At 49.8% G+C, this 23,874-nt stretch overlaps 1 protein-coding gene across 6 annotated transcripts in view; it reads left to right on the forward strand.

The window, feature by feature from the left end:
- The window catches only part of ASAP2 (ArfGAP with SH3 domain, ankyrin repeat and PH domain 2), a 173,025-nt gene extending 149,389 nt beyond the window's left edge, over positions 1 to 23,636 (forward strand). For 3 of the 6 annotated variants that reach the window (XM_055326998.1, XM_055327002.1, XM_055327003.1), the window contains 12 exons: positions 1,283 to 1,472; positions 2,783 to 2,868; positions 4,922 to 5,037; positions 5,872 to 5,939; positions 7,236 to 7,349; positions 9,512 to 9,764; positions 12,030 to 12,164; positions 13,445 to 13,616; positions 18,255 to 18,304; positions 18,746 to 18,837; positions 19,256 to 19,378; positions 21,206 to 23,636. In XM_055326998.1, the coding sequence (XP_055182973.1) occupies positions 1,283 to 1,472; positions 2,783 to 2,868; positions 4,922 to 5,037; positions 5,872 to 5,939; positions 7,236 to 7,349; positions 9,512 to 9,764; positions 12,030 to 12,164; positions 13,445 to 13,616; positions 18,255 to 18,304; positions 18,746 to 18,837; positions 19,256 to 19,378; positions 21,206 to 21,280 (1,474 nt within the window). In that variant the 3' untranslated portion in view covers positions 21,281 to 23,636. The remainder of the gene's footprint in view (positions 1 to 1,282; positions 1,473 to 2,782; positions 2,869 to 4,921; positions 5,038 to 5,871; positions 5,940 to 7,235; positions 7,350 to 9,511; positions 9,765 to 12,029; positions 12,165 to 13,444; positions 13,617 to 18,254; positions 18,305 to 18,745; positions 18,838 to 19,255; positions 19,379 to 21,205) is intronic. The other 3 variants (XM_055326999.1, XM_055327001.1, XM_055327000.1) reach the window with 3 other exon arrangements.
- Positions 23,637 to 23,874: the final 238 nt, after the last annotated feature.

The following is a 23,874-nucleotide window of genomic DNA, read 5'->3' on the forward strand; positions in this document are numbered from 1 at the left end:
GGGAGAAGCAGATTCCCCGCTGAGCAGGGAGCCCAGTGTGGGGCTCCATCCCAGGACCCTCTGAGCATGACCCAAGCTCAGATGCTTCACGGACTGAGCTATCCAGGAGCCGCATCACTGCAATTGTAGAACATGTTCATCCCCCCGAAACAAAACCCCGCACCTGTTAACCAGCACCCCCTTCTCCTCCCAGCCCTGCTAACCTACCTTCTATCTCCACAGATTTAACCCTTCCAGGCATTCCATGTAAGCGGGATCATACTGTGTGGCCTTGTATGTCTGGGTGGCTTCTTTGACTTTCTGTAACATTTTCAGGGCTCGTCCATGTGGCAGCCTGTGTCGGTACTTCATTCCTTCTATGGCTGACGAGTTCTCCATTATGTGGAGAGAGCATTTTGTTTATCCATTCATCAGCTGATGGGTTTCTGGGCTGCTCCCCGCCACTTCTCACCGGGTAGCCACAGGGACCTTAGCATTCCCTGTGCCTCTCGGAAATCCCGTCTGCGTCTTTTATTGCTCTGCTGTTATTTGTTAAGGTCACTGGAGTAAGATGCTGAGAATCCTCTGACCAGCCGCTAACCATTTTTCTTGCTCTCTACATTTTAAGTTCATCAGTTAGTTCCAGGGCCCGGCAAATGTCAGTTCACGTACTTCTCACAGTTCCATGAGGGTACATTGTACACACTCGGCACAAACCTACCTTCAGGCCTCAAGAGATGAAATTCTTGTCCCAGGACACACTATCAGTGTGGTGGCGGTGGAAGTTGAACCCCTGCTTCTTTGGGCTTCCGGGAGGCACAGCCATTCCCTGCTGGGTGGGAAGGTGGGGTCTGAACACAGTGCCGTGGGGAGGCCAGACTATACACCACAGAGCGGATAGTTTGCTCTGGTGCATCAGACATGTGGTGTGTTTCTTTCCTGCCAGGCACGGTGCCCACGATTGAGAGGCTACAGTCTTCACCTCTGAGGAGGGCCTCCCCCTCTGCCTAGCCTAGCTGCCTATCATTGGCTCCTGAGTAAGACCCAGGCACCCTGCACCAGGGCCAAGAGGCCTCTTGTGATGGAAACTGGAAAGTGTCAACGCTTCTTAAAAGGGGGGCTCCAGGTGTCACTGGATGTAGGCACTGCTGTGGTCACACGGTGGCTCACTTCCTATACGCCAGCACTTCCTGGAAGGAGGGCATATGCTGGGTTTCTTTAAATTGTTAACAGATGATGGAAGGTTAGATATGTTTGAGTAGAGGCCCTTAATCGTTTACAAGGCAATTATGCTTGATTTCAGGAATGCCAGAAAGGACTACATAACTGCCAAGTACATCGAGAGGAAATACGCGAGGAAGAGGCACGCGGACAATGCAGCAAAACTTCACAGCCTTTGTGAGGCCGTCAAAACAAGAGATATTTTTGGTTTACTCCAGGCGTATGCTGACGGTGTGGATCTTACAGAAAAAATCCCACTGGCCAATGGACATGTAAGAGTGTGGCCTGCTACTTTTAGAAAAAGATGGGGGAGAGGGCGGGGGAGGATGAGGAGTGGCAGCAATGCTGACAAAGGTGTAAGTCTCTGAAAGAAGATAGCATTGAATTTTAGAAATTGGTGGTTTATTCTTAAACAAAAACAAAAATATAATGTCAGCCCTGGGAGGAAAGTCCAGTCCCTAGGGGAAGGGGGCATCTTCTCAGGGACCCGAGCAACCTAGCAGCAGTCCTGTCCCTGATGAGCAGGGAGCGTTGGTGCCTCCTGGGCACATGGGCAGCTGGCAGCCAGACTCGCAGCAGCAGCAGCAGCTGCTGAGGCTGCCCTAGGAAGGAGAGTTCCACAGCCTGCTCCCTCCCTGCGCCCTCCTCCCTGGGGTAATCGGAGTAGGAGGGACATCCCCCAGTCTTCCAGGAAAACCTTGTTGAGAGAGTGAGGCCTCGAGGTGGGGTGGGATCTTACCTTTAGGATGGATTACCAGTGTCACAGGCTGGTGTGTATCCTAGTTCTCTTCCATGGGTGACCTTGTAGACACACACTCATTGGCTGGAAACCTCCTTACTGTCATAGGGAAGGTGCAGGATGCTGGGCTGTTACCTCTTACCATGTGTTATATGGAGCCTGATATTCAGTGTTTAAGAGAGAGAGATGTCAGGCCCAGTGGTCCAGGGCAGAGCACACTCAGCTCGGAGCCTTGCTGCAGCAGGGGACAGGGGAGTGGCCCTAGCTGGCAGCGCAGGCCAGACAGGTGGATTGGGGGCACCTTCCTCCTTGCTCCGTGTTCCCTGTTACATGAGTATTTCCTTTGCCTCTTGCCCACACACCTACCTGATGAGACAGCCCTCATCAGGTCTATCCTCCCCCACCTGCCAGAGCTCACTTTCAGGAAAGGCAGTGGGGTCAGGAGTCCCCTGAGCCCTCTCTGTAAGTGTAGAGTGAGAATCGTGAACACAGGCAGAAGAGACTGGGTATAGGAGGCCTGGGGAATCTTCCTGGTTTCTTTGAATAGAGAGGTGACACCTGTGCTATTGGTTCAGGGGTAGGACACGGAGATTGAGGGGACTCTGAGATGAAACCCCTGAATTTCTCATTACTTCCTGTGGCAGAAGGAGGACCAGTCTGGACATAGCAGGTTCCCCAGGGCAGAGTTTGCCATGGACATTAAAGGGGCCAAGTGTCTGAGAGATTAAGGGTTTGAGAGAAAGAATAAAAGGCTTTGGAAGAGACAGACGTGATTTCACTCACACTGGACACAAAACTGAATGCTCCCCTTGGAATTCTGGAATGTTTCTGTTTCGTCTTCAGGAGCCAGATGAAACTGCCCTCCATCTGGCGGTCAGATCGGTGGACCGAACTTCTCTCCACATCGTTGACTTTTTAGTCCAGAACAGGTGGGTGTTCTAAAATTAGGGGAGGCATTTGATTTTGTTTCTTGGTATTTCTATTTATTTATTTATTTATTTATTTATTTATTTATTTATTTATTTATTTATGAATGATAGTCATACAGAGAGGGGGAGGGGGCAGAGACACAGGCAGAGGGAGAAGCAGGCTCCATGCACTGGGAGCCTGACGTGAGATTCGATCCCAGGTCTCCAGGATCGCGCCCTGGGCCAAAGGCAGGCGCCAAACCGCTGCGCCACCCAGGGATCCCTGTTTCTTGGTATTTCCAAGGAAGGATCAGGTTCCTGCCTCATTACGTGGCCAACATGCTGGGATTTTCCCAGGCCTGAGCATGAACTGGGGGGCAGGAAGAGAGCTGCCACGGGTGGGAGCCCCCAAAAAGCCTGAGAGTGTGAGGACAGAGACCCTTCTTGGTTTCTGCAAGAAATCTTCTAGTATCTGGGACTCAGGGGATATCTGGACGAAACATCTGCTGAATTCTGGGCCCTGGAGGGCAGACTGTCTGGCCCCCACGACCACCCCGTGTGGACAGAGCCATCCCCGTGTTTGTCCATCGAGTGTCTCACAAGAGCCGGGCAGGGTGCCCTGAGCAGTGGGGAGAGGAGAAGGGGACGCACAAATCCACACATGAGCCACCTGCCTATGCTGAGATTGTAAACTGCAACACTGGGTTGTGGGCATTTGGTTTGGTTCAAGAAGCTGTTTCTATTTTTTAATTAGAAGTTGCCTTTAAGGAGTGTGTGCTCGCCGCTTACCCTGGCTCCTTAGCCCTGTTGTTGGGCACATTCTACCCACCTCCTTCAGTGCATTACCTGCCTGGCAGCAGCAGGCCAAACACAAAGATCCATCACAGTGTATGTGGACTCCCTGATGGTGGTTTGGGGTGTGTGGAGGGGGGCTGCTTCTCAGAAGCCACCGAGAGTGCTCCAGACAGAGTGGAAATGTCCACAGTGCAAAAGCAAGGTCATATTTTGCATTTCTGCTTTTCCCTGCTGTTTCTGGAGGATGAAATGGCCGGCGGTAGGGGAGCTTGAGGCAGGTTGGCAGTTTGCTGGACTCCGTGGAAGCCGCCCACTGTGGGAGGCTGAACGCCCACCCAGCGCATCACAGTGGCTCAGTGAACAGTGGACGACACAGCCCGGTGACGCCATCCTCCCTCCGCGTAAACTCTTGTGTGAGAAGGGAAATCCTGCTTCCTTTTCTTCCAGCATTGGAAGCAGGGCAGCAGGAAGAGGGCCGAGATCAGAAGATGAGGCTCCTTTTCACCCCAGAAGTGTAACAGGTTCTGTCCTGATGAGAGCAGTAGGTGTCACCTGGTGGCTGTCCTCCATCTGTCCTTCCAGCAGCCACAAGGCCCCAGTGCCCCTCCTGCTCAGCCACGTCTCAGGGCTCCCTCTAGCAGCAGGTTGAGTGGCTTTGTCTGAGGAGCCCAGTGTCTTTTGGGGTAACCTGGTCTTGTTTTACATCAGATGACTTCTGAAATCTCACAGCTTCCCCTCTGGCTGTTCTCAGCGGGACGCAGGGCCAACAGCCTCAGAGGTGTTTTCACATTCTGGACTTGGGGAGAGGTGGCTCTTCCCCTTCCTTGGCAAGAGTGCCAATGATATAATAAGAAAAACCTCTCCCTGTCCTTTTGGGGAACAGGATGACGAGTCACACAGGTGTCCCGAGGCCCTGACAGACCCTGCAGCTGGGCACTGCTGGGGAAGCGGGAGGGATGCCGTGATCCGGCGCAGGCCCGGGGGAGGCAAGATGCACACCCCCTCTGCCCCCCGCTTGGCAGCCACATGGGTGCCTCCTCCTGGCCTTGTCCACCACTGTTGCTAGTGCCCTGGTGGCCTCACACCAAGGCTGCCTCATCCACATGGAAGGGCTGGCACCGTGTCCTACCACAGAGGAGGGGGACTGGGAGGAGTGCCCCTTGGTGACTCAATGGCCGGATGCCTCCTGCTCACGTGCCCAGGCCCCCGCTGGGCAGTGCTGCTCTGCTGGCCCATGACTCACTGTTCCTTCTCTTGCCCTGCCCCTCTTCTTGGCCAGTGGGAACCTGGATAAACAGACAGGGAAGGGCAGCACCGCCCTGCACTACTGCTGCCTGACGGACAACGCCGAGTGCCTCAAGCTCCTCCTGCGGGGGAAGGCGTCCATCGAGACGGGTGAGTGGGCACCCCCCTGGCTCCTGGTCCAGGTGTTGGGCTCAGGAGAGCTCAGTCCTGCCCTCCAAAGGCGGGGGCCTCCCCTGCATCCTCTGTAAGGCTGCTGTGGTCTCCCTCCATCTGCTGCATAGACTTTCCATCATTGGCAGGCATCCTAGAGGTTACAAGAGGCAGAGCGCAGACCCTGCAGATGTCACTCGTGCCGAGGTGAATTTGAACAAGATTTGGGACATCTTGCCCTCTTGTTCAGAATCTCCACCACCCAGGACCAGGTTTAACTCCTTCCTGACTCTGGGTAGAAGGTTTATGGGGCAGTGGGGACTCACTGTTCACCGCCCATCCTGGCACCAAGTCTTCTCCACGAGAGACCCTGATCTGCTGGGCCTTCATCCCTCCCTCTGCCAGGGGACCCTGATGTGCTGGCAGCCAGCCGGAGGGCAGGCAGCTGTGATCACATCATGAGGAAGGTTTGTGAAGAACCGTGAACAGGAAACAGAGAAGAGAAGGCACACAGCTGCTTGAGCCAAGATTCTTGCTTTTTTTTTTTTTAATTAATAACCAAACCTTATTGATGGAGGCTTATTTAGAAGAAAACACACATTTTCAGATTTACAGGCTGACAGGAGTTAATATCTGTATCCGTGGTTAGCTCACCCTGTCTTTTGAAGTCTTACCGGCCATACACTGCTGCAGTTCTGTGCAATTGTAAGACCAGTTCAGCCCCTATGCTGTTTCACTTACTGCTGCTTCACTATATCTTCTTTTAATTGCCTCACCAACCAGACCTTTGCTTGTTTTTGCAATAATGCCTCCTTTTGTTGCCCGGCCTTTTAGCTAATGAGTCCGGAGAGACACCACTGGACATCGCCAAACGCCTCAGGCATGAGCACTGCGAGGAGCTGGTGAGTCTCTGTCTAGCATAGATGGAGTCAAGGCACCCTTCCTGGACCGGGGGGGGGGGGGGGCCTGTCCTCTGTGCAGAGGGTCTTCCCACATACGGACCTTAGAGGGACAACCAGGAGAAAGCGTCCTGGGAGTCTTTGGAGAGGACATGACCACCCCTTCGTAGTGACACCTGAACACACATCAGTACTTGCTGGTTAGACAGGTGGATGGTAGCTGTGGCATTATTTGGGGCAGGTGGAGGCCACCACAGCTTTGGCTCTTTTCTGGAGTCTGTAAGCCGCTAGCTCTTCCTCCTGTAGCAGCATCCAAAGCTGGTGTCTTATTCTGTTCCCAGTCCCAAATCCTGTGGATTGTTCTGCACCACCTTTCCCTGTCCTGTTCTAGAAGAAGAGGCAGTACGGCCAGTGGACAGAGCCCACAGGGTCAGGCAGTGTAGGGCTCCCCCACCATGACATGGGAAAGTCAGGCCAGTGCCGGCTCTCAGCTGTCTCCTTAGTTGTTAAGATGGAGTCAGCTTTGCCAGTTTATATGGTTGTTGTGAGAGCCAGCATTGCACTCTGTGAAAATCAGTAAGTGCTCAATAAACAGAACAGACAGTAAATGCCACCCAAGGTGAGAAGAGTAAGAGGTTCTATTCCTGGTACTTGAGAGGCACCTTATGACATGGTTTCTTCTGTTTTACCAATGAGGAAACAGGCACAGAAGAGTTCAGTCATTTGCCCAAGGTCACCCAGCTCCTCTCTGGCTGTGGAGGAAATTAAGGGCTAACTCACTAAGACACCCACGGAATCTCATTAATTCCCTTCTCTCCTGTGTATCTAAAATGGAGCTGGGTGGATCCCTGGGTGGCTCAGTGGTTTAGCGCCTGCCTTCGGTCCAGGGTGTGATCCTGGAGTCCCGGGATTGAGTCCTGCATGGGGCTCCCTGCATGGAACCTGCTTCTCCCTCTGCCTGTGTCTCTGCCTCTCTCTCTTGCTCTGTCATGAATAAATAAATAAAAATCTTTAAAAAGAAAAATAAATTTAAAAAATAAATAAAACGGAGGCTGGTATCTACCTTCCTTGAAAGAGTTGCGAAAATTCACATCCTTTTTCTGTGGGGCTTGATCTATCATGCTGGCCAGGCACGGTTGGGTCAGCATTTAGTGGACTTGTGCATTGTCCTCTGAAGTTGGGAGAGGGATTTCTGTGGGCGGGCCTCACCCTGGAGGGTCTCTGCCTCTGCCCCTCCCCACCGCCCGCGGTAGCCCACCTCACACAGGCAGCATCACTGACAGCCCTTCGTTCCCTCAGCTGACGCAGGCCTTATCTGGGAGGTTCAACTCTCATGTCCATGTCGAGTACGAGTGGCGACTACTCCACGAAGACCTGGATGAGAGCGATGACGATGTGGACGAGAAATTGCAGGTCAGTGCCATTCCTCGGGGTGCCAGGAGTATTGAGATGAGCTTTGCTCAGAGCCGTGTGGATCCTGGATTAGAATCAGGGCACAGAGTTGTTCTGTTCAAGAAGTAGAATTAACTCTGCTTCCATCCATCTCAGTAGGTGTTTGGCTTTGCCCTTCCCCCAACTGTCACTGGTCTCCCAGATCCTACACGTGTTGATTTAAAGGAATGTCCCTTGTATCATCATTGTCAGCTGCCTACCTTTTGATCTGAGAGAAAGATATAGGGGAAGCCCTCGCACAGTGGATGTGATAAAGAGCTGGAGGGTCCCCAGCATCATAGTTCATGTTCACCTAGTTGATCTTCAAAACCTTAATTAGAATCATTAAATGACCATTAGAGCTCTGGGTCCACCTTTTTCCTTTATCAGATAAGAAAATGTCCCAGGGAAGTTTCGAGAGAGGTTGACTGAGGCCAGCTTGAGGCCCAGACTGAGGGCACTTGCTTCTGGTCTTGGTGACCACCTTCACGCAGGTCTTAGAGCTTAGTCAGACTCTAGCAGATTGACTCCAGAGCCCACACCCCTGGCTGCTATGAAACCAGTGGGGACTGCCATGTAAAGTTTTGTTTTTACGGTAGGACTTGAGTGTCCTGATGCACATTGAGGATGTTTCATTATATACGTGTGTGGCATTTCCGGTACCTCCTTGACTCTCCTTGTTTGTGGAGCAGTCAACATCCATACTTAAAATTTCTTAGACTAAGAAACTTCTCGGGATCCCTGGGTGGCGCAGCGGTTTGGCGCCTTCCTTTGGCCCAGGGCACAATCCTGGAGACCCGGGATCGAATCCCACGTCGGGCTCCCGGTGCATGGAGCCTGCATCTCCTTCTCTCTCTGCCTGTGCCTCTGCCTCTCTCTCTCTCTCTGTGTGACTATCATGAATAAATAAATAAAAAAAAAAGAAACTTCTCCAGCTATAGCTTCTTGAGTTAGCTATAAAACGGTGTCCAAGTGAGAAGAGCTGACTCATGACTCATGTTATACTTACCCTAAAAATGTATTGTAAGCATTGACCCCAAGGCAGGTATACACATCAGTGTAGCATGACCTAGCAGGTCACACAGTCCAAGTAAAAGTGTGACAGCAAGTGCTAACCCTCATCCACTCCCTGTTTCCACCAGAGGTGGGTATCATTCATATAGTCATGGGCTTTGTTGAATCTAAAATAAGCGCAAAGAGAACTAGCCATCAAGTTCTGCATACCTGATCTGAGTTTGAGCCATTGGGTTGGCCAGAGCCTTGACTGGGTGGGTGGTCCTGTGAGGGGACATGGGGTGTGACAGCCAGTACTGTATCTGCCAATCACTGTGCTAGAGAAGCAAAGTTCTACCCATTGGACAGATGAGAAATAGGGTCAGCAAGGTTAAGATATTTGCTCAGGATCATAGCTCTTATAATGAAGCTGATATTTGAAATGAATTAGGTCTGATTTACCCGAGTCCTGATTTCATGCACATGACCTTCAGGGGAGCAAGGGTCAGCAAACCAAAAGGGCCAAATAATAAATATTTCAGGCCTCTTGGCCTAAGAAATCACCATCTCTACTCCAACAACTCAGATGTGCCAGGGTGGCCTAAAAGCAGCCATAGATGATATGTAAATGATTGGGTATGATGGTATTCTAATAAAACTTTATAAAAAAAGATGGCGGCCCACAAGCCATGGTTTGCTGACTCTTGAGTTAGGGGAATCTCGAGAATTTGGTTCATAAGGGAAGAAAAACATCAGTCCCCTGAATTTGCCGCCTAGATGTTGGAGATTGATTGTAGCTGGGTGTTCAATTGAGAGCTTGTTACTAATGGGAAATCCAGTGAAAACACAGATCTAGGTTAAAATCACTCTGGCTAGTAAAGATGAAATGGCCAATGCTGTAAATCCTTCACAGAATAGAGAATTGTAAATTATAAATCATGGTTTTGGGGGTCATGTGTATCTCCAATAAGAGACATGCTGAGATTAACTTTGAAATCTTGTGGTTCTCATGTAACAGTTGAGAGCCAAAAAAGGCACCGTGCCCAAGTAGCCGCAGTGAATGTGAGGTGGTCACCAGTAGACTGGCGCTGAGACCAAGAGGTCAGTGTGTGTGTGCATGCCACATACCTCTGCCTGCCATCCCTCCGCAGCCCAGCCCCAGTCGGCGAGAAGACCGGCCCGTCAGCTTCTACCAGCTGGGCTCCAACCAGCTGCAGTCTAATGCCGCATCTTTGGCCAGAGATGCCGCCAGCCTGGCCAAGGACAAGCAGAGGAGCTTTGTGCCCAGCATCTTGCAGAACGAGACGTACGGAGCGATCCTCAGTGGCAGCCCGCCACCCACCCAGCCTGCGGCCCCCAGCACCGCCATCGCCCCCCCGCTGCCCCCACGGAATGTTGCCAAAGGTACTGAACTGCTGTAGCTCCTGCCAGTGCATGAACAGTATGGTTTGGTTTTTGCTTTGGAAAGCTTATAGTTGCTTTGCCCCCTGCTAGATGACATTTGGGGCTTTTTTGGTCTTATAGTTATGCTGTTGGCATCCTAAAGGAGCTCATCATTCTTAGGATGCTGAATGGTAGTGGAACATCTGGCTTGATCCTTATTCTGGGCAGAGGTGTGGCATCTGTGTCACTCAGGGAGTGCAGGGATGCCACCAGGGCAGGTCTGAGGTGGGTGGCTCAGCTCATGACACTGGTCCTGTGAGACATTTTCCTGCAGACCTTCCTTTTCTCTCTGCTTCTGCCACTGCCCCTCCCTCTGCCTTTATTCTTTGCTATTTCCTTTCACCCAGCCTGCATTCAGCCAGCTTGTGATGCCTATGGTTTTTTTTTTTTTTATCTCTGTGATTCCAATGAAATGAAGGGTAAAAAGATGCTAATTTGGTAAACAATACTCAACCTCATTGTAAAGATACAAAATAATCCCTACATCCAACCAGGGCCTTTAGGGCCAGAGCTTGCTAAGCTTACCTTAGTTGCTCTGTCACAACGGAATGAGTTTGACTCAACAGATGCTGGTTTTTATTTTTATGAAAATGGAAACTGAGGCCCCAAAAGTTAAATGACTTTCCCAGGACTGAAGGCCAGCTAGCCAGTCTGTTCCTTGAAGGCAGGTCCAGCACGTGGCCGGCACAGCCTCCCGGGGGCTTCCCGTGAGAAGGAGGGACAGAGCCTTGTGGGGTGTGGTGTCTAGGCACTGTGGCTGCAGTGGGCTGCTGGTGGTCCAGAAATAAGTCCCAGATTGCCGTGGTGCAGTAGCTGCTCTCTGGGAGGGGATGTGGGCGAGGGCGGTGGCCCTGCCCCCAGCACTAGGGAGATTGCTCAGGGAGGCCCATAGAAGGCTGATAGGTCTGTTGTTCAGGTCACACCCCCAGGAGTAAATTCCCAAGAGGCGAGTGGGTGCTGCCCAGGCGGGCCCCAGAAACAGTCTCCTCACCTCCCCCATGGGGCCCACAGCCCCTGCATGCCCCCGCCCCAGGCAGGGCCACACCTGGCCTGATGGGGTGACTCCTGAGCAGGAGGGAAGCTGCAGGCCAGGTCCCACGGCTGCCCTTCTCCCTGTCACCTCCTTGCACTGGCAGGGAGTGGCCCAGGGCAGCCGAGGGCAGCAGCCACAGTCTGGTTCTGGTGGGGCCTCTTGTCTCCCCAGCCTCTTCCTATATCCTGTGTGCGTCTACTAATTTTGGAAGCCTAGAACTAAAATGATTTGGCTTTTACTGACTTGTGTGTCATGGGAGGAAAGATTTTGTTTTGCTCTGTTGGTCATGTGAAAGGAATAGAATTTTTTTTTTCCTAAAGTCTTAGAATAAGAAGGTTTGGGATTTTTTTTCTTTTTTTTTTTTAACTATCCATGTGGTTAGTTTCATGCCATCCTTTGATGGTATAGATTGTCCTTCATCCCTGTAGTCCCCAGAGGGCCTCCTCATTCGGGGTCTAGTCCACACTTGGCCCAGCAGGGCATCCCCATGCAGGGCATCCCCACAAGGCAAACAGGAGGGGAGTTGGCACCAGGGCAGATGTCGTCTGCATCAGCGATGCCCCATGCTGGTGTGCTTGCTCTCCTCCCTGGGCCTGGCCCCGCCATGCACGGAGCTTTGTGGGGGCAGAGGAGGGACAGTGACCTAGGCAGTGCTGCCTCCCTGGTGCGTCAACTGAGCCTCCGTGGTGTCACATGTGCTGACTTTTAGTCAGGAATGTTTGCAGGAGGTGGGGAGTCTCCAATCCGCACCTTGTCTCCTTGTGCTCTGAGGACAGGTGCTCCCCTGTGCCAGGCAGTGACCCTCACACACCCATGGGAGGACTTGATGAACGGGTAGAGACAAACAGACCTGCTACAGCCTGAGTGCAGTGCTCAGGACCTGTCCCTGTGGTTATTCGTTAACCTTTTCAAACAATATTATATCTGAGAAAGAAAAACAGTGAGATTGTGAAAACCAGCTGGTAATTGGTGTGGTATCTTTATCTTATCAGAGACAAGAATTAAAAAAAAGAAAAATCAGGATTCTCTTTGTGGTCTTAATGCTGTTCTAGAAGGGTCATATTTACCATTTTCTGAGAGAGAGGATCAATAATGCAGTGTTCTGTTTCTGTTTTTGTTCTGTGCTTGTGCGTGCATTCATGTGCGTGTGCATGCGTGCATGTGCGTACGTGTGCATGTGCGTGCGTGTGCAGTTCAGACAGCCTCCTCCGCTACCGCCCTGTGGAAGACAAACTCTGTAAGTGTGGACGGTGCAAGCAGGCAGCGATCTTCGTCAGATCCGCCAGCTGTCCATCCACCGCTGCCCCCTCTCCGCGTGACATCTACCAGTACGTTTTCTCCTTTTTCCTTTCTTGCCAGTGGGCTCTTGGATCTGGATGGCTGGGGGGTGCTCTCGGCAGCCACGCGGGGAGAGCTGCGAAGCCGCCTGCCCACAGGCAGACGCTGCCAGGAGCCCAGCACTGTGTGTCCCCCCAGCCCCCCTCAGCCACCCTCCCCAGCTGCAGCTCCTGTCTGTCCCGCACCCTGCCCCAGGGGGCTCACATACTCTCCTCTGTCTTCCCGAGCACTTGAGCAACATTGCTTCCTTTCATGCACGAGCCCAGGGCATCATTTCCTCTGGCCATTCTATGGTTCCCAATATTTGGGCACAGTCATGTGGATATGATCTAATACGTGTTTCTTCCGTGTCAACATGTGGGTGAAAGGCCTGGGGCCTAGGGGAGGGGCCGGGGAAGAGGAATGCCTTTGCTGGACCCGTGGGGTGCCAAGCTGCAGGCTAGAGGAGGGAGGACCTCCAGCATCTCGGGGCTGGCTTTAGGAGCACTGGGGTGTACCCAGGTTGCTCCCTGAGGTTTTTAACCTGAGAAGAGGCCCAGCCCCAGCTGCAGTAAGTGCCATGTGTGCGAGAGCTGGTGGCACTGGAAGGCTCCTTGGGTGTCCCCGTCTTATCCTCAGCACGATTGCTTCCTCAGCAAGGATGGCGGGTGAGGACACTGGATATTTGGGAGTAGCACTAATGTTTTCTGGAGAGGGGGCCACAGAGAAAGGAGCCCAAGGACTCCAGGCCCAGCTCCCTGTCTTACCAACTCTCTAACTTTGGGGGCAAGCACATCACTTCTCGGCCTCCAAGTCTGAATAAATAACCTCTTCGCCTTGTGGCCTCTCATAGACTGTGGAGCCTTTACGGGGTTAGTTCTTTCTCAGATTGACCTGCTGGAAGCCTGGTGGAATGGGCAGGGCACATGGGCCAGCTAAGGCAGTGAGAGAATTAGCCCAGGAAGGCCTGCTTGCCAGGGGTGGGACTGGGGCAAGATCCCAGGCCCAGACTCAGCCTCCTACTTCTGTCTCTCCGGGTCTCGGAGTGGCTTCCCCACAGAGGCAGATACTCACAGGCTCATAGAAACATTTTAATGCTAACTTGAGTCTTAGAAGGACTCCCTGCCAATGCGGTTTTCTAATAATCTGCCATGAAAGGAGGGTTTTTTTCCCTAATGAAATCACCATTTTAAAAGAAAAGGAAGCCCTTACCAGAAGAGCCTCTGGTGAGAAGGCTGGGGATGTGATGAAGCCTGACCCTCTCTATTCCTCTCCTTTTCTCTTTCTGCAGATCCCTTGGCTCCCACACCGCCCCCTCCAGTAGCAAAAACGCCCAGTGTGATAGAAGCCTTGAACCAGCAGAGCAAGCCTGCCCAGCCTGGGATCTCACTGAGCAAAGCCCCGCCCCCACCCCTGCCGCCCCAGCCGCCCAGCCGCCTCCCCCAGAAGAGGCCTGCTCCCGGGTAACCACCTGTCTTCACATCCCCCCTCAGGGCCTGGCCAGCTTGCCATCCTTGCTTCTTGAATTGAAGGAACTTCCAAGGGGCAGTGGCCCCATCTGCTGAAATTTTGGTGCAAACATTTGAAATGTCTGGTGCTTCTACTACATTTGAGTTCAGGTGTCACCTAACTAATTCACCAGGTTCAAGTGTCTTAAAAATAACTTCACAAGAATATTTAAACTGTAAAGATTTCATACAAATGTACATCTTCTATCCACATAATGAATTTAGATTCGGGATTAAGGTCCTCAAGGTGTGAAGCCTCTAGGTTCAATTTGTTGGTCACTCATGAGGTTATCTGGCTTCTGTGCATCCTCTGCAGCATGGGGCATATACCTACAAACTAGGATGTTCTCCTGCATAAACACAATACAGCACAGTCAGAAAATTAACAGACAATGTTTCAATGCTTGGACCCCATTCAAGGTTTATAGATGTCCATATAACATCCTTTACCAGAGAGGGATCCAGTTCATGATCTCAAACTGGATCCTTCTAGTGGACAATGGTTTGTTTCCTTTAGTGGCAGTGATACATAGAAGCCAAGATCTGAGTGCTTTGTATGCTCATTGCTCTTGGAGTGTCACTGCTCCCAGGCAGGCCCTCTGTGTGGTCAGGACCCGGGATACACACACAGGTACATACATAGATGTACATCCATGCATACATACATTTATAAACACATTTATCTCCATATTTCTATCTATGTGTTGGAGTCCATTAGTCCACACAGTCCCCCATGTCAGTTGTTGTAGTGACAAACCACACCAAGACTTATTGGCCTACACAACCGTTTCATTATGCTCCCAGACTTTGTCAGGAATTTGCATCAGCGTGGTGAGGATAGATGGTCTTTTCTCCACAATATCTGGGGCCCTACCTGAAAAGACCCTGGAGGTTGGGGATGGTTGGACTCAAAGTGACTCATTGGCTGAGGGCTCATATCCCCTCTCCAGTCCTTGCACCTGGTGGTCAATGCTGGCTGTCAGCTGGGGCTGTCGGCTGGAATGCTTAGACGTCCGTGGCCTCTCTGTGTGGTGAGGGCTTCCTGCAATCACGGTGGCTGAGCCCAGGAACGATGCCCAAGAGACAGGTCTAGCCCTGGAGAATGGCAAGTCATCACTCCTGCGTGTCACTGGTCAAACAGTGGCAGAGCCCAGAGTCAGGGTTGAAGTGGAGACAGTGCGACAGCACAGAGCGGTTGCAAACTCCCGATCTCGGGAAAGAATTTGGGGGCAGTGTTTGCAAAGCACCACAGGTTCATTCTCATCCCCCATCTCTGCTGCCACCTCCTCTCCCCCACTGAGATCCGGGGTCCCACAGGGAGGCCCCCTTCCCCCTGCTGCCTGCCTTATCCCACCCAGGACACCCCATCAGGCCTCCTGTCCCCACAGAGGCTCTGACTCCCTGGGCCGGATCCTTTTTCATCCATGCCACCAGATAGATGATGGACCCTTTCAGGATATAAATTACACCTTCAATTCTGAGAAGTTTTGTTGATTTTTTTTTTAATTTCTGTTTTTTCTGTTCTTGCTTTTAATATAATTCGTGTTATTCAGATGAAGACTCCCTTGGCCTTTCTCGTACAGGTCTTGTCTTCTCTCTTTTTATTCCAGTAAGAGGACAGCCCTAGAGCCTCCCCCTGAATCCATCTCTGTGGTTTAACATACGGCAGCTGACTTCTTACACGAAGTTGGGTGCCCACATTCTTGCTTGTACAGCAGCCCCTAGGGGCGAGTGGGAGACCGGACCCTCCTTCTACTTCTGACACCACCTTCTCTGTTCCCCCCAAACCCAGGGTTCCTTCCTGAGGGAGCAGCTGGGGGGGGGGGGGCGGGGGGCTTGACCAGAGCCAGTCCCTGGGCTCCATCTGGAGGCCGGGGCTGGAAGTGCAGCTCTGCTCAGCCGAGAGGCGGCTCTCCGCCACCTTCTAGCTTCCATTCTGCATTGCTTCCTTGCTTGTTTACTTGCTTTTCAAATCTGCCTTCTGGGAGATTTTCTTCACTGTATATTCCAGTTCCTTTACTGAGCTTTTCATTTCAGTTACCACATAATTTTCAAGGTAACAGTATCCTGTTTGTTTCATGGAATCATTTTCTCTCATCTCAGATTATGAGTGATGGATTTGGGGTGGTGTTTTTATGTTAGCTTTTGCTTTTCAGAATAATTTGTTTCTTCCGTGTCTATTATCTTTGTATTCACTTCTGTTACATTAGAGACTTTTTCCTGTAAATCTGGTGCTCCCTGCCCAATAGCTGCCACTTCAGCTGAGGCATTAAAACTGATCACACATGGTACCCTCATTGGCAGAGCTGCCCGTGTGGGCTTGGCCATGGAGCATCTCCCTGGGGAGTCTCACTGGGGAACCCTGAATTGGGGCCTTTTTTCTTGAGCAACTCAGGTTCTGTAGAGAACAGTCTTCATCTCTTGCCTGAAGGGAGCAGGTTTTTTAGGAGTTGAATATAGAAATAAAGTTAAGGGGGGGATCCCTGGGTGGCACAGTGGTTTGGCGCCTGCCTTTGGCCCAGGGCACGATCCTGGAGACCCGGGATCGAGTCCCACATCGGGCTCCTGGTGTATGGAGCCTGCTCCTCCCTCTGCCTGTGTCTCTGCCTCTCTCTCTCTCTCTCTCTCTGTGACTATCCTAAGTAAATAAAAAAAAAATTAAAGTTAAGGGGGTGCCTGGGTGGCTGTTGGTGAAGCTTCTACCTTTGGCTCAGGTCATGATCTCAGGGTCCTGGGATCAAGCCCCACATCAGGCTCCCTGCTCATAGAGGACCCTGCCTCTCCTTCTGCCCCTCCTCCTCACTCATGCTTTCTCTTTAATAAATAAATAAAATCTTTAAAAAATAAAGTTAAGCCTTCATTTAGTTCTCCCACTTTATTTTTAGAGAGGTGGAGAGGAGGGGCAGAGGGAGAGAGAATCTCAAGCAGGTTCCGAGCCCAACACAGGGCTCAATCCCACAACCCTAAGATCATGACTTGAGCTGAAAATAAGAGTTGGAGGCTTCACCAGCTGAGCCACCCAGGTGCTCTTAGTCCCCCTCCCTTTTTAAAAGATGCTCCCCAAAACCACAGTGGTGTGCCCCACCCCCCGTCCAGACACCCTTTATTCTATCCTCTCCAGTAATAGAAACTTCTAGTCTTCAGTGGGTTGAGGGAGGGTAGTTGCCTAGCTTCTCAGGGTTGGGCTGGGAATCCAGGGATTCAGTAGCTCCTTGAGCAGATTTTGGGCCAATCTCTGTGTTTATTGCCCTGCCTTATCCCCACTCCAAGGGGCTCAGAGCACAGGTGGGGGTCCTTCAGGGCTGCCTTCACTGCACAAGGGATCCTCCTCCGCCAGTGAGCCAGCATGGTTAGGATTCGTCCTTCCAGTGGCCGCTTCCATCGCGTTTCCTCTTCAGGTTCTCTTTGAGTTTTTTTCCCCATCTTTCTCCTTTGGAGAAAGTGGAATTAAATGGATTTCAGTCTGCCTTTTTTTTTAAAAAAAATATTTATTTATTCATGAGAGACACAGAGAGAGAGAGGCAGAGACACAGGCAGAGGGAGAAGCAGGTTCCATGCAGGGAGCCTGACACGGGACTCGATCCCAGGTCTCCAGGATCACACCCTGGGCTGAAGGAGACGCTAAACATCTTGAGCCACCTGGGCTGCTCCAGTCTGCCCTCTTTAACCAGAAGACTCTCAGAACGTTTTTCATGCTGCTTTGTAAGAGCTCTTCCTAAAATGGAACACATATGGCCTTGCCTTCCTGGTCTATGCAGTACACACGCCGTCTCACTGGCCCCAAGTTCAGCAGCAGGGGGACGCTCTCTCCGCCGCCCTAAGTGGCCAGAGCCTGCGCTTCTCCTAGTTCCTGTGCATCCTCACCGCCTGGTGGAGTTGTGTTTCAAAAGAATACCCTGGTGTGGCCTCCTTGCAAAGGAAGCCCCCACCCTACTCTCATCCTGGGTAGAAATCAGGGTTTTTACAAAATGTGTCCTCCTAGAGCAGGAGTCCACCAACTACTCCTGCAGCCTTGTCAGCCTGTTTCTGTGTGGCCCACAAGCTGAGATGGTTTTCATCATTTTAAATAGTTGGGGGAAAAAAGTCTATGTCATGACACATGAAAATTATGTAAAATTTGGGTTCCAGTGCCTGTAAATAGAGCATTTGGGAACATAGCCCCCACTCACTTGTTTATGCTTTATCTATGGCTGCTCTCGTGCCATGATGTCAGCGTAGAGTGACCCCGACAGATTTTATAACCCACAAAGCCTGAAATATTTAGTGCCTGGCCCTTTAGAAGAAAGGTTTGCTGCCTGGCATCTTGGAGGATCAGGCCTTTCCTGTGGGCCTGTCAACTAAAGGCAGAGGGAGTCAATGTGATGACTCCTGTCTTGGCATTGATGGAAGTCAAATGGCAGGACCCATTGGGTGCTGGGGCCTTTGCTTGTCATGTGATTTTAATTTCTGGAAAATATACATAAGATCAGTGTTATGTTTTCTTCACCGTTGGTCTGAGCACAGGTGGTTCCTTTGTAAAGGGGAGTGAGGTGCAGGTAGATACGTGTCTTTGGGGCGTCAGGCATCAGTAAATCTACTTTCCTCTTCTTGTAGGGCTGACAAGTCAACCCCGCTGATCAACAAAGGCCAGCCGAGAGGACCTGGTAATTATTTCCTTTGGACCTGGGGTTTACCGCTGCTTGTTCCACGGGGGCAAAGTGGGAGCCGTTTCCAGCCATGTTCAGCCCTGTACCAGACCCAGCTGCCACCCCACCTTCCAGAGCCTCTGCCGCTCCTGCTCCTGGCCTGCTCTGTAATGTGTCCTGCATTCCTGTCGCCCTCTGACGTGGCAGGGACCTAGAAATCTGTGGAGGGGTTGGCAGTATCTGTCCCACTCCATGACACTCACATGCCTTGCACACTTTACAGAGGCTGCACGAAGTCACAGGTTCTTGGGCCTTTGAGGGACTTTCCCCTCAATAGATCAGAAAATCTCCAGAAACCTGCCTTTCGGACATGATGCTGTGGCATTTATATTAATTATGTGTAACTCATGGCTTATGATGGAGGGCATATTGTGAAGTTGATTCATTTTAACCCTAAAGCAGCAGATCTCTCTGGAACGGAAGTTCTGGGTCCTCTGTCCAACACTGGAGTCCTGCAGCCCCCAGCCCCCATGCCCAGGAAGTCACAGACAGTAAGTGGAAGAGCCCCTCCTTTCCTGCCCCCTGGCTCTGGCCAGCAGTGATCAGGAGACTCCCCGAGGAAACAGGTCTTTCCCTCTTCCCCTGGCGGGCGGAAGGGAGGCTTCTTCCTGGATCTGGGCAGGACATAGCCGCAGAGCTCTCCAGCTGGTGGGCTCGGCCCCTCGGCACATGCACCCTAGGCACTGGGCAGCCTTACTCCTCGCTCTCTGCACTTTTCTCTGAGCCTCCTAGAAGTCCCCCAACCCCTGAGCTACACTGATCTACCCATCTTTACACCTGCCTGTGGGCTCCGGGGCCTGTGTTCAGGACCCCAGGACCAGCTGGAAACAAAGTGGCCCCATTCTCTGCCCCAGGAGCTGATGTACCCCAGCAATGCTCACCTCTGACCCTTCTTCGTCTCTAATACAGACCAAGTTAAAGCCCAAGCGGGTCAAAGCTCTCTATAACTGTGTGGCTGACAACCCAGACGAGCTGACATTTTCTGAGGGGGATGTGATTATCGTGGATGGAGAGGAGGACCAAGAGTGGTGGGTGAGTCGGGGGCTGGGCCGGGATGTGCCTGGGAGGGGCGGAGGTGAATCCTTGCCCACCTGGCCTGAGAGCCCTGCTCCAAGGTAAGGCCCTCTGCCCGTGCAGCCTCAGGACTGCTGGCCGTGCTGCCCCTCAGCCATCCCTTCCATGTATACTCATTTTTGTGTGGGCTTGATTTCTCCCTGCAGAATGGGATTCTCCCACACGGGGGTGGGCAGACAACGGCTGCAGTTTTCAGAATGCACTCAGGGTCTGGAGTGAGCTTTTGAGCTTAGAGGTGGTTCTGTCCTTCCCAACACTGCCGTGCCGGTTGGTGGAGGGAGGCACACAGAAAGCTGACCCAGAGGGTGAAGTCCCTGAAACATCCAGGTGGGAGCTGGAATGGCATGAATGTGGTGTTTCACTTGATGACCCTAAGAATCCAGACTCAGTTCTTAGACTTGGTGATGTTGGGCAGGTTGCTTATGTCACTAAGCCTTAGTCCCCTCAGCCCCACAGGGGAGATGGTACAGAAGGCCCCCAGTGAGAGGCTACTGCTAAAAATGAGGATGGTGGGCCTTGGCATGAGGCGCTCACGTCCACAGTGTGAGGACCCGAACTTCCTCCCTGAGTGGCCCCAAGAGCTGAAGCAGGCCTGGCTTCCACACTTGTGTACAACCCGGCTTAGGGTGGGGCTCCAGCCTGCCAGTGGGCTTGGCCATCTGGAAAATACCTGTTTGTTTCCAGAACTGTGGAAATCGAGAAAGGTATAGCGAAGAAAGTAAATGCTGCCCAACATCTCAGCAGTTCTCCTAAATCTTAGCAATTATGTTACAGTGATTTTTCTTTTAAACTTTCACTTACCTACATAATTTATATGGTTGAGATCATACTCGGTGTGTAATTTACCCAGACTCCAAATCAGTGAATCTGTTGAAACCTTCCATAAATGCTTGACTACATTTAAGTAGAGCCAACTCACATGTTTGCCACTTTCAGTGACTGTGCAACAACTTCTGACACTCGGTGTCTAAGGCAAGTGGGGGGCAGTAACCAGATGACTGTCCTGACCACCCCCCCCAACACCCTGGGAAGCCAGGACCCTGATGCGTGCACGTCCAGGCAGATGCCTGACCCACTAGCCTAGCGCTTCCTCACAGTTGACACGCATCACAGCTGACCCCTAAATGATGTGGATGTGAGCCACGTGGGTCCACTCACACAGAACTATTTTTTGATACTTGCAGTATAGTGCTTAAATGTATTTTTTCTTCCTTATGATTCTTTTTTTTTTAATTTTTTTAAGATTTTATTTATTCATCAGAGAGAGAGGCAGAGACACAGGGAGCCCGATGTGGGACTTGATCCCAGGACCCCAGGATCACGCCCTGGGCCAAAGGCAGATACTAAACCACTGAGCCACCCAGGGATCCCTGTCTTCCTTATAATTTTCTTCACATTTTTTCTTACTTTACTGGAAGAACACAGTACACACAATACAGGTAGCATACAAAATATGTGTTCACTTACTGTTTATGTTATCTGTAGGGCTTCTGGTCAACAGTGTGCTATTTGTGGTTAAGATTTTGGGGAGTCAGAAGCTCTGCGTAGGCAGATTTTCAACTGCAGGGGGTCGGGGATGGCACTTCTAACCTTCATGCATTCAAGGGTCAACTGTATTTGAAATGCGCATGAAGGAAAAAAGGGAAAGAAAACAGTTTAGATGTCTTACCCAAGTAATTCTTTCTCAAATTCCTCTGAAAAAAAATTTTTTCCCAAATGCTATAATGTCCTTCAAAGTTGCTTTTGGAATTTCTATAACCACCTATAAACTTTGATTCTTTTCAGATTGGCCACATCGATGGAGATCCCAGTCGCAAAGGAGCATTTCCCGTATCATTTGTGCACTTTATTGCTGACTGAATTGCTACTGAACAAAAATACTTCTTTTAACAGTTATGTTCCTGTTTTGTTATTGGTACCAAAACTCTTGCCAGATGACCAGTTTCATGAAATGTATCGTGCGGTAGCCCACTTTCTCTAATGCCGCTCTTCTGTTTTTACAAGCTCAAAGGCAACTTGTATGTGTAAATGAATTGTTTTTATAATTTGTGGTTTTCATGAAATAACTGCCATACTTTTTATTAGGAAAAACTGAATTTCCTAAAAGGTGAACTGAAAAGTTATTTTAACTAATCAAGATCGTCATTCTGCAGATTTAGCTAAACCTAAGTGAGTACTAGAAAGACATCTTCCAGCCTTTCCTCGGCCCGATTCTAGAGTCGGTGACCACTAGCGCAATTGTCTTAGGAAGTCAGTAAACTTGCTTTAGAAATAACCCAGCCCCAGACTTTCTAGAAAAAAATGCTATCAGTTCACCTTAAAGACTTTTTTTTAAACATACATTTAATGATTTCCTTTGGAATCCACCCAAGGTTTAGTCAAAGCAACTTGGAAATTTACACCTTAGCATTGTACCTTCCAGCCCTAATTTGTGAGGTTGCAACTCTCATTGTATCCTGCATGTGCGTGTAGCCTGTTGTGAACAACCCTACCTAGCAAAACTACCCATGGTTTATATTACGGCATATGGTAATAGCTAATTCAGCTCCACGTTCTAGAAACCTGCATTTCCTGAATTTGGTTAAAAACTAAGGATGATGGATTGCAAAACAGTTCTTTAAACTAGTTGGTATGCTTTAGGTGTTTTGGAATTCGCCTTCTCAACCCTCCTCCGTCGCCCAGCTAGCACGTTCACACACACTTGCTGTTTCCTATTGGGTGTACCACTGCCTTCCCTTCCCGGCTCCCGGGAATGTGTACTCAATTAAGTGTCTTGTATTTATATGCTATACCAACAGGAATGGTAGTTATACTGTCTTGAGATCGAATCTGTCCGTTTGTTTGTAATCAAGAGCATATCCGAAATCTGTAGGTCCCAGGTAATAAGATACTCCTGAACACACATCCCAGTTTCATGACCAAAGTCCATCATGTTATTCTTAAACTGAAGCTACTGGGGGTGGGGGGTTAGGTTGTGTGTGATAAATCAGAATTCATTAGTTTAATGAACTTGACTGTCATACCTCTCTTTAGTAATTGTGAGCATAAGATTCATAATAGGAATATTGGACATTTTGGCACTCTTTGAGAATAAATAGGCCTATAAGGCCCACTCGGATTTTTACCAGAAGTGAAGAGATAAGCTTAGGTCTGGGCTTGGAAAGCGAGGCAGCGATGCTTTCATCGCATGGTGACAATGGTACATTTGATTGGAGCAGCCCGTCTTTATTAGGCAGTTTTTTTTTTAATTGCATTGTACTTTGTGTTGCTATTATAAAGGAAAACAGAACAAACTGGAATGTTTTACGATGTTGTGTGGCAATGGCTTTTTGCCCTCCAAAGTTCCGGGTAAAAATGTGTTAGATCTGTAATTAAAGTTTTTGGGTTTTTTTTTTTTTTAAAGCACTACATCTATTTTCACTAATTGTTCATTTCCGTTGTTTGAACCCTTCTTTTAGTTAATTCTCTCTAGATTTAAGAAGGTAAACAGATATATTTTGCACAGTGCACTTCTTATGTATATTTTAACACAGTCCTCTTGCATCTGTGTCTTATAATCAGCCTTTTGACTACTTGGTGCCAGCTATCTAAGGAATTAAAGTTGATCCTCACCAACATTTAAACACCAGTCCCAAACTAATCTATCCGGTTCACTGGTACATAAATATCTAGGAAATATTTTTTCCAGTTGACAATTTGGTGGTGCTATTGTGCAGTAAATAATATTACTCTTGCCAGAGGAGAAATTATATTAACTTCCCTGCTAACATCCTTTCCTAGTAATTTGCTCTTTGCAAATTAAAAACCAACCGAGAGGAAGGAAAACATTGTAGATATCTATTTATATTTAAAGTTTACTTTTCATGAACTTAGCTGCAGGATTCTGGCATTGTGCATGCCATCTTCCATCAGATCTGACTTCTAGGGATGAGGACTCCAACATGTGCACAGACTCCTAGGTCCTGTGTGATCTGCTACGGGGTGGAGAGAATAATATGCAGCTTGGAATGCTATCTGAGATGTATGATACTCGATTCATTCACTTGATTACTTCGATCTAGTTGCAGCGCAACTGTATATATTGTATAACCTAAATCAATTCTTATTTTCGTTGTCTTTAATGCAGTGATTTATAACTAGAGCATGTTCAATAAGTTGATTCTTCCTGTTAACTAGTCATTTGAGACTGGAAAAAAATAAAATACTTTTAAATGGACATAGTGTTATTTCTAATGTTTTTAATCCGTAAGCACTGCATATTAAAGTGGTCCTTTAGAGAAACCCACTGGCCTACTGTACAGGAGATTCTTTCTATGCTATTCATACACACGGTGATCTTTCCTCCCTGAACTCAGGTAAATACTTTGGCTTACTAGCATGCCACCCTGACGATACACTTTTAAAGTTTTGCTTTTTGTTTTGTTTTTAAGATTTTATTTATTTATTCATGAGAG

Source organism: Nyctereutes procyonoides, unplaced genomic scaffold, assembly GCF_905146905.1.
Source record: "Nyctereutes procyonoides isolate TBG_1078 unplaced genomic scaffold, NYPRO_anot_genome, whole genome shotgun sequence".
NCBI classification, from domain to species: Eukaryota; Metazoa; Chordata; class Mammalia; order Carnivora; family Canidae; genus Nyctereutes; species Nyctereutes procyonoides.